Source organism: Myotis myotis, unplaced genomic scaffold, assembly GCF_014108235.1.
Source record: "Myotis myotis isolate mMyoMyo1 unplaced genomic scaffold, mMyoMyo1.p scaffold_m19_p_68, whole genome shotgun sequence".
NCBI classification, from domain to species: domain Eukaryota; kingdom Metazoa; phylum Chordata; class Mammalia; order Chiroptera; family Vespertilionidae; genus Myotis; species Myotis myotis.
Genome location: NW_023416377.1, coordinates 189,883 through 200,452, shown reverse-complemented (window position 1 = coordinate 200,452; position 10,570 = coordinate 189,883). Strand labels below are relative to the sequence as shown.

The 10,570-nt window shown below is 46.9% G+C and overlaps 1 protein-coding gene across 1 annotated transcript in view; it reads left to right on the top strand.

The window, feature by feature from the left end:
- Positions 1-1,849: 1,849 nt before the first annotated feature.
- LOC118659681 (FERM domain-containing protein 4A) overlaps positions 1,850-10,570 on the top strand; it is a 98,479-nt gene continuing 89,758 nt past the window's right edge. Inside the window, exons 1-3 of the mRNA XM_036315931.1 lie at positions 1,850-1,933; positions 6,907-6,972; positions 7,213-7,270. Coding sequence (XP_036171824.1) covers positions 7,217-7,270 — 54 coding nt within the window. The 5' untranslated portion in view covers positions 1,850-1,933; positions 6,907-6,972; positions 7,213-7,216. The remainder of the gene's footprint in view (positions 1,934-6,906; positions 6,973-7,212; positions 7,271-10,570) is intronic.

Below are 10,570 nucleotides of genomic sequence, written 5' to 3'. Positions count from 1 at the left end.
AGCCTGACAGTGCAGGACCTCAAAATTTTGTGCCTAATCTTTTTATTTAGCTTCATTGCCTCTTATATACTATCCACTCTAATTGATCCCTTTGGTTCAGATTACATGGCCTCCATGCTCTGCTGTATTCCATTGAGGAGATCCATGACAGTCCTCCCCTTTTCTCCTTGCAGACCCTACTCCAAAGCCTATTCCTACACCAGAGTCCATAGGGGCTCCTTCTTTCTTCTGAACTTTTAAATTTTGTTTGAATCTACATGATCAAACACTGCTCATATTGTCAGTTACCTGGCCATTCCTTCCTCTGGCCTCCCACACTAAATTGTGAGCCCCTTTTAGCTGAGGACTTTGGCTCATTGTTTTTGGGGATTTTTTTTGTGGGGTTTTTTTTTGTACCCCGACCATACCTTCCACATAGCAGGGGCTCCAGAAATGCCTCCAGCTTGTTGGTTATTAATTGACAAATTCTTGCCTTCCCACTTAGATGAAAACAGTTCCAGTACTTGGATTTATTGACTCAATAACAAGTTCAACTTTTCCTTCTGGGTGGTTGTTCAAAGCCAGAATTTGCAAACACCCACTACCACTGTTTCTTAGTCCACCTGAAAAATGCCCTTTCTGGGAACAGCTATAATGTCACCACCCACCACACATGTGTTTCTTTGTCACCACATACATGAACTGAAAGTATTGGAATGGTTTTGCCCAGTGCCACTTGGTATCGGAAGGGCAACTGCTGTTCCATTGCTGTGGGCAGCATTCCCAGCTAGGTGGGGACTCGGGAGGACACGTCCTCCAGTTAGCCATCTGAGCATTGGCGGGGGGAGGGGAGGAGTTGTTGTCCATATGCCTCAGGAGCTCCCGTCTATGACTGTAGTCTTCCTTCCTTCCTTCCTTCCTTCCTTCCTTCCTTCCTTCCTTCCTTCCTTCCTTCCTTCCTTCCTTCGTATTTCCTTATTGAGCTGCTAGCTCACCGCTTGTTAGATGTTACTGCCCAAGGTCCCTGTGGCCAGTGTTTGCCTTGTTTGGGGTGAGCAGCATGGAATCTGCTAGACTGTGGTCCAAGGAAGGATGAGCGTCATGGACTCTGAGAGGCCTTGGTGGACCGGTATAGGGAAACACCCTTTAAATAGAACCTCCCCCAGTGGATACCACTAGTTGCCTCTGGAGGTAGAGAGTGGGCGCAAACACCCAGAAATCTGTCCAGAGGGGAGCCAAGCATTTGAAGTGCACTGGTTACATGAGGAGCAGTTAATGTGTCATCTGTATCTGAGAACATGCGAGTGTGTGGGAAAAAGAGTTTCTGGGGCCTAACCTCCTCCTCTGGTATAGCAGACTATACCAGATAGTCTACTTCACATTTCCAGAGTAATTTCCATTTCTAAGTTATTTGTCATCTTCCAGAAAGCAGGTTCTAACGTGTGGTCAACCCTAGCAAAGAAAATTGGCATGTGTGTTAGTGAAGGAGTAACTCCCTGGGGAAAAGCCGCCAGGTGGCCCCTCCTTGGAGCCCCAGGAGCCCATAGCAGCGCCCCAAACCAGGCAGGCCCTGGTGACCCTTCTCCCAGGTTCGGGCTACTCAGGGCCTCGGTCTGTGTGCAGGGTTTGAGAAGGAACCACAGCCACGTGTGAGCTCTGGGCTCTGCATGTTGAGTGTGCTTTTCCTCTTCAGTAAGTTAGTAAGTAAGTAAGTAAATAAGTAAATACATATAAGGAAAGCACTCCTTCCTTCCACCACTTTTCATTAAAGGGGAACCCATGTGCGGTCTCACCGTGAGGCCTGGTGCATGGTCGCTGGAGGGTGAGTGAGTTTCTTGGCATTCCCTCTGTCTCCGCCCCTGTCTTGCAGCAATGAGGTGGTGAGGAGCGACTTGAAGAAGCTGCCAGCACTTCCCACCCAAGCCCTGAAGGAGCACCCTTCCCTGGCCTACTGGTAAGCTGCTTCTCTCCCAGGCATCTTCTCCAGGAGCGAGCCCTTCTCGGGGTGTGTGAGGCTCCCGACCAGAGCCTCCTCCCGGCCACGCAGGGTCACCCCAGACCCCAATTGTATATTAAATGCCTGGGGTCTCCGTGAAACCCGGTTCTGCATTTATTTGAATGACGCAGTATGTGTGACACTTTCCTTTCCCCATTTTCTTTCATTTTAAAAAAAGAAAATCCTCTAGAGTTTCCCGTTGAAAGCTTCCCTCCTTGGAGATCCTTTCATGTGCTGCTTGGGTTTCCTTGTGGAATCCCCTCTTTGATGGCAGGATGTGCGGGGGCTTGAGTTGGGGGAGGGCTGCAGGGGTTTTTCTTAACAGAAGAGCAAGATTGATTCTTTCATTTCCCCACAATGTTTCATGTCTCCTGTGTTAGCTGCCATGAAACATTAAACCATAGTTCATCTGTCAGGCCTGAAACTATTGATTCCGAGTGAGTCGGGTGTCTGAAAGGTGCCCAGATTGGGGGTTGGGTCACAGTGGAGCGGGGCTTGCATTCCTGGGTCCTGTGTTGAATTCTGCTGGGCGCATGGACCCTGACCCTGTCCCTAGAAAAGCACAGTGCAGCTTCCCCATATTCCTTCTGACTCCTTACCAAACAGCATCGGAACTGCTTTTATAAAACACAATTTAAAATCCCAGAACAAGTCTATCCTGATAAACTATAACGTGACTCTTACAAACACTTCTGTGATGTGCTTTGTAAAGTTTACAGATTCCTCACAGTTCATCTTATCTCTCGCTTTTCCAGTCCCGCGGGGGCTTGAAGGGATTCCTGGGCTGGGGTGGGGCGATCTGACGCACGGCACAACAGGAGTAAACGCCAGTACAAGCCATTTCTCCCCGCGAGGCCCGGGATGGGCAGCTGGGCAGGAACTGAGAGAGCTATGTGGGCTGGCACCCTGATTTCATCCCTCTGAATGCTTTCATTGCCATTCTTCCTTTGATAACTAGTGGCTTTATATCGTGTCAAAGATGGAATCTGTTGCATGTGTCAGCTCCCGGACTTCCAGCCTGGCCATCTGCACCTGTGAACCCCAGCAGATGGCATCCCGTCCCCGTGTTCCTGGAACACTATTGCCTTCTCCCCAGTTCTGTAGGCCCCTGGGCCTTATCTGCTCCCTCCCACCCCCGCCCAAGCTGTTTCTTTTCAGGAAACCAGTGGTGAAGGAGCTAGAGACATAAGGGTTTAACAATGTGAGCGGAACTGTTGGCAGGGACTAATGTTAGTGGGTTGTTTGGGAATCAGAGTTGCTTGTAGCCTAATCCATTTCTCAGATAGCTCCTCATTCATTTGTTTCCAAACATTTTTTATACCCCATGCTTATTTCAGAGTTATGAACTCCTCTCTCCCCTCTAACACACTTCTCTCCCCAAACCTTCTGTGTCTCTATATCTCTGACACACAAACGCCTTCCTTCCTGTTCACAGGTTCTCTTTGGTCAGTAGGACATCTTCCTCTCCATCCACATCTGTAACTGTCTTTTGAGAACACCCCTCCGTTTCTGTGGCCATGCCAGCACCTCCCCCATCCCTGTTTAGACCCACAGACACCTGGCCACCATCTCAGTGCACCTGAGGATGCAGGACCAGGGAGGGACATGCCCTCAGGCTTTACAACCCAGGTGATAAACAAATAAGCCAGTAGCATGGGCCATCCTGATGATGAATTGTTTAAAAACACCAATTAACAAATGGGCCTTTACCATATTTCATTATCGTTGGCTGGTTGTGGTTGGCTTTAACATTCCAGCCTAACTATTTCAATTTTTAAAAAGCAGAGACGCCAGGAAAGGGATAAATGCTGATCATGCTTCTAATAGATGTAGACTGGAGACAGAGCCAGCCTCCCAAGCTTAATAGACGTTTTCCCACTCTGCCTCAGCGTCACCTCTCATCTGCAGGCTTAACCATGACCCTTTGTAGCTAGAGTAGGCCTTCATTCACGCCTCACATTACAGTCTCCATCAAGTTGCCTATAGTTTCGAATTGCCTGATCATTCCGAAATGAAGGATGTGCATTTGCTGTTCTTCGGGGCCCTCCTGTTCTCCCTGGCCTTTGCAGATGCAATGGACAAGCTTGGGCCTAAATAAGCCATAGGGAGCTCCATCCCACTCGTGAGGGGAAGCATCGTGGCCCGGTGAGCAGAGCTGCAGGTCTAGAACCTCGGCCAAGTCCCTGCATCGCGGGGAGCTCCAGTTACTCTGCTGCCTCGATTCCCCACCTGGGAAATGGGATGAACCATACCAGCCTAATGTGACTGTACTTGAAGGAGAAAGTAAACTGTTACATAAGGCAATTTAGAAAGTAGTGAGAGGTATATCATAACACTAAGTAACAGGGCAGTAATCTTTCTGCTAGTTTTCCCCATGCCTTTAACAAACTAGGACTTCTCACTCTACGTGATTCCCCTTCCAGGGAGGCATCTGGGGCATAAAATTATATGCTGAGGGCCACAGAACCAGTCAGGATCAGGTCCCTGACCCGGATTCTCTCCAGTGCCTAGTTTGTGAATGCTAGCCCACCGCATGGGGCGGAGACATCTTCCTTTGCTTCAAACAAGGGCAGGCCCATGGCTCCTCCAAGACACGAAACTGTGTCTCTATCACCTGATTTGCCTTTGCATCTCCCGTGTCTCCTGGACCCCTCCTCTGCAGAGGTTCTTTAACTTAGTGACATGACCCAGCCCAGGGTCAGGGCACAGCTAGCTCCAGTCACTTCTCTTTTTTCTATATGAACTGCCTTGTCCTCCAAATAGTGTCTTACTATTCTGTTTACTCTGGCTGATAATTATTCCCTTGAGTCCCTAGCATCAGTCTGGGGTAGTTGGGATACTGCAAAGCCCTTGGTCCATCTGTAACTTCCGGAGGAGGGGCCAGAGCAGGGTGGGAGGCAGGATATGTTCCTGGTCAGCTGTTTGGCACATGGGACCACAGTGTTTCAATTGGTGCAAAAGGAATGGGGAAGGTGAGGAGGGAGAAGGGAGATACTGTGGCCTCACAGATGGTCTCAGACAGCAGGAGAGACAGGGTAAGGGCCCTGCAGCTGTCAGGCACGTTGAGAACCCATGGTCAGGCATTCAGGCAGTGTTTCTGGCTCAGTGGTGTTTTCCCTGAGCCTCAATTGTGTTCAGAGCTGCAGCACTATATGGATTTTCATCTCTCCAGCTCAGCCAGGTCCTCTCTCTCAGAGCTAAGAAGGAAATAGGCTCATATATATACTGACTTGCTTGACCCCGGATCTAGGAGTTAACCCCACAAAATTCCAGATCATGTGGTAGGAAACGTGCCAAAGCAGTGTGGATTCAATGGGTAGGTGGGGAGGAATCTGGAAAGGCAACCCTGGGATGTCCTGACCCACCTCTGCATGTCTGTTGAGGCTGGTGTCTACCCAAAGAGGATGCTTCTAGAGAATTCTGTCAGAAGAGGGTTTTGTCACACTCCATGCAGAACCTTCATGGTGTGTGGGTGCTGAGGAGAAAGAGGCTGCATCTTCCCTTTGAGGACAGAAGGTGCCCAGATGCCACAGGAACAGCTCTCCAGCTAGAGGAAGGGCCCTCAGAGGATCCGACCCCAGTTCCTGGTGTATATGAAGGCACTTTCTTGTGAAGAGTCAGACCACTTTACATGCACCAAATTTCAGAACACTAGAGTGAAGAGATATTCATAAAGATTAAAATAGTAAGTGAAAGGTAAATAAATTACCCCTAAGTAGAAGGTAAGGAACTTATAGGACAGTGATGGCGAACCTTTTGAGCTCGGCGTGTCAGCATTTTGAAAAACCCTAACTTAATTCTGGTGCCGTGTCACATATAGAAATTTTTTGATATTTGCAACCATAGTAAAACAAAGACTTATATTTTTGATATTTATTTTATATATTTAAATGCCATTTAACAAAGAAAAATCAACCAAAAAAGTGAGTTCGCGTGTCACCTCTGACACGCATGTCATAGGTTCGCCATCACTGATATAGGACATGTTACCCCCTGAAATGGTCTAGCTGGAAAAGAAGGGGTGAAAAAGGCTGCAGATCAGTTCTGGGATAAGTTAATAGTAGATAAAAAAGATCCACCACTGAGATCTTGAAGGTCCATCCCTAGGATCTCAGTCCGTCATAAGGTTCCAAGGCCATATGCCAGGTCACAAGGCCTAGGCTTTTGGACCTGACTCCTTACTTAGCAGGTGGAATGTGCCTCCCCTGAGACTCGCAAGCTTATCTCTGTGCTTCCAAAGGCAACAGTAGGAGCAGCCACAGCTCCCACCTGGCTGGGCCCAGAGACACTTATCAGAGAGGCCCCTCTAGCCCTCCACCCTGTCAAAGAAGTGTTTGGCTAGCCATTAGCGCCCAAGGCAAGAGCTGATCTCTTCTTGTTTGGGAATTACATGTTCAGAAGATAAAAAGGGCGTTCCTTCTGAGCCTTTCTTCTTGGCCTCATGCTTTGTGTTAACTAGGCCCTAATTCCAAAACTTTCCTTTCCTCCATGGAAGCTCCCCACCTTGACATCTGATGCAGGGGAGGTAGGCGTGGATGTTCTGGTGAGGTTCTGGTGCTCTGCCTTCCACCGACCAGTCGATCCTCTTCCCATCCCCTGTCCCCTGCCCTTTCCAACTGAGATGCCTGCTCCCCACTTCTTCCGCTTCTCTCATGGAATCATGTCTTGCAAGGAACTGACCCAAAACCTGAGTTCTAATCTTAATTCTGTGACGATAAGTCCAAGATAAAGACAGTGAGAATCCTCTGAGGGGAAAATGGACTTTTTAAATCAGTTTGGAAATGCCACTTCAGGACAAATCCTTTTTCCAGGAGTTGTTGGCTCCTTGGAGCTTCTCAGGAGCTTCTGGGGCTCAGAAGAAGCATCTCCACTCAGCAGGTGCTCAGCTGTTGACTTAGTGTGATAACAGAGCCCTTTTCTTGTACTTGCAGTGAAGACCGAGTGATTGAGCACTATAAGAAACTGAATGGCCAGACCAGAGGTCAAGCTATTGTGAAGTAAGTGCCCCCAGTGCTCCTGAGATCGTGTTATGTCAGAGTGTTCAGTTCTTCTCAGAAAGCCATATCTCCGGGGTTGGGGGTAAGGGGGTGATTCAAGTTAATTTCCAAGTAAATAATCACTCCAAGAACTTTATCATGCACACACACACACACACACACACACACACACACACACACAAATATGTACATGATAGTTCTGCCAAATAACCACCCCATGTGTGTGTGTTGTCTTCCCAGCTACATGAGCATCGTGGAGTCTCTCCCAACCTACGGGGTTCACTATTATGCAGTGAAGGTAAGTGAATTCATTTGATGATGGTTGTTAAGCCTGTCATAAATTTTAAAAAAGAATCTCATTTTTAAAAAAAGTTTCTTGAAGATTTTTGGGGGCATGGAGGTTGGGGAGGACTTGGTCAGGAAGATTGCAGCTTCAGAGGGATGAGAGCAACCTTTCCCTAGGCTAGTAGGACTGGATTCAGTTACTCTCCAACACTCAGCTTTGCTTTTGAAAAGTGGGTATGACAGATCCCTACCTCCTTTCATTCTCAGAAGGACCCTGGAAGATCAGGGTCTCAGAGCCTCTCAGTAAGAAGATTCCATCGAAATACATGGAACTGTAGAGAACAGAAACTTTAAGCGGAATCAACAGTGTTTTTCTTGGTGGTCAAATGCCACACAGGCAACTTGAGAGGTGGACTGGGTTGTCAGCTGACAAATGGAATGAAGGACTAAGAAGACAGGATCTGTCTCCTTCAATATTGTGATGACAAGTCCAATGTGACATGGACCCCATTCTAAATTCTCTTTAACTTTATTCATAAATCCCATATTGGGATCCCTTCTTTGAAATAATAGATAATGATGTACCCATGTGTCCTTTCCTATGATGAGAAAGCATAATTTCCCTTCCTTCCTTTACCCCAACATGAAAAGTTTAATAAGTCATTGCCTCCAGGCCAAAAAAGAGCAGGAAACAGTTCTGAATTCAAGATACTTTCACCAGACAACCTGAGATTCTCTTGCTCTTCTATTAGTTTCTTTTTTCTTGTTTCTGCCCAACTGTATTTTTAATTTCTGTAGACTAGACCATGTGCCATGTTTTATTCATCTGTGTCATCTGTGCAGCCTGCACACTTTGCATGTCCTTGGTATGCATTTAATTGCCTGTATCATCCAGTAAACTGCAGGCATTTGATGGCAAACACTGTGTTGCATTTGGTTATATATTATTGGAACCCAGTGTAGTGCCTGGCACATGGATTTACTGAGTGTTTATTGAAAATTGAATTGAGTAGTTGAATGTATACATTTCCATCATGGGAACAAGTATTGGAACACTCTTTGTGGAGCCCAGTTCTGAGGCATATGAAGGGACTCAGCTCAGCTCAGGATCTCTTAAAGCCTGAAGTGGTTACGTTCTTCCTGATGTCCTACCATAGTTCCTCCTACCAATGGAAGCTCTTTTTTTTTTTTTTTTTTTTTAATTCTCACCTGAGAATATGCCTCCATGGATTTCTAGAAAGAAAAAAGAGGCGGGGGGGGGGGGGGGGGGGGGGGGGGGGGGGGGAGAAACATCGACCCGTTGCCTCCCACACCCTCCCAACTGGGGATCAAACCCACAATCTAGGTATGTGCCCCAACCAGGAATTGAACCTGTGACCTTCTGGTGTACAGGGCAATGCTCCAGCCAGCTCATGCCCCCAGCCAGGACCCAGCAAAAGCTCTTAATCCCTCTTCATCTCGTTCACAGAACTCATAGAACCATCACAACCATCCCTGCCCTTCTCAAGCCTAAACTGTAGCATGTCATAAGGAATGTGATGTAATCTTTTGAGCTATCTCTGATCCCAAAAGAGAAAGATGAATTCTCTAAGGAGATTACCCCGTGTAAGGCCGTGCCCTGGAATGTGGCCATTGAAGTCAGTGGGCAGTCAGTTGGGTTTTACATGAAAAGAGGCTCAAAATGCACTGTGCTGGCTAAGCCCATTTCCACTTTGTTACCACAAAGGAAACATAAGGATCCAACAATAGTTCCTGACATTACAAGAGGCATTTCACAGAAAGCACACTGTCTTTCTCTTTTGTGAAAATAGTCTTTGGGGATAGGTAGCCAGGGGGCTGCTTTCAAGAATGGAAACCAGGAACTCAGGAATTCCTGAACCACATTCTCTGTTTGTTCTTAGTTTGATCTCATCTCCATCGCTTATAATTGAAATAGAGATTAAAAATTTTGTTTCTCTAACTACCCCCACAAAAATCTTCTAGCTATTGAAAGACTATAGAGATTCACTGTTAATGATGAAGATGGATTGAAATAGATAGATTGGAAGTCTTTAAGATAAGGCTTCACCTAGTCTTTTACTTGCTTATTACACCCATGTTCCATTTCTTCATCAGCCCTGGAGCTTGACAAAAAGGTGGCCTCTGATATCTATGATTTCTGCCTTCCAATAAAACTTCAGAAATGTGCTCGCTTCTTTGCAGTGTTAGAAACCAGCAGCAGGCCTTGTGACTTTCAGAGTGCCAAATGCACGTGTGGGTTTGGATTTTGGAATCTCCTGGCATAAGCAAATGCTCTCCTGCTTTCTTGGAAAACAAACAGGAATCCAACAAGCCTAAACCACCGTAGCAAGACCCCCTGTTTGGTGGCCTCGCAGATGCCATATCCTATGGTGTGGTGACAACCCCTACCTAGTCAACTTAGCGTTGCCACAGCATTGGGTCTCTTTGATGTCCTGTTCTCTGAAACCACTGCAGTGCAGAGGCAGGGACCGGGGTTTTATAGCTTTAAAAAACTTTTAAAGAAATCTTATACCCTGAAACTTTTCTAAAAATTCAAAATATCTTTCTTTTGCCCTTTAGCTTCATGCTCACCTTGAAATAACTCATGCCTCACAAGTATTTGGTATTTGAAAACCATGAAGCCAATTTTGAGTTTTCAAGACATTTACAATGGGGTGTATTCGGTGATTCATCGATGTGGCAATTAGGACAAATCTGGGGAAAGGCTGCTTGATAGGCCCCCTGTCAGCTCCTAGCATTTGGGAGCTTGAATTAACAGCTCAGTCATCCTACTTGAATGTAGAATTACAGCTTACAGTCTGGTGCCAAGAGGTCTCTGTTAAAGGAGCAAACAGAGGGAATTGGTGTTTCTAATTCAGTCCTCAGAACGTCTAGGCTTCAGTGTTGCTGCTTTGTCCAAGAGCACGAGTCACACAATCCTGCTGGCACCCTGCTGTCCTCTTAGGGTGAGCAGGGCTGCATGGAGAGCACCTGCTCGCCCGCCCTTGCCCTCCTGGGGGGAGGGAAGGGGCCTTAGTAGAGCAGGACTGACCCTTTGCTGTAGTTTATTCTTATTTAAAATTAGAGGAATCATAAATATAAGTTACTAAGTGAAAGAAGCTCATCTAAAAAGCTACTGTATGGCCTGGCCAGTGTAGTTCAGCAGTTGAGCATTGACGCAGGAAATAAGATGTTGCCAGTGTGATTCCTGTTTGGGCACATGCCCGTGTTGTGAGCTCCATCCCCAGTAGGGGCTGTCCACGAGGCAGCCAATTGATGATGTTCCTCTCTCATCAACGTTCCTATCTCTCTC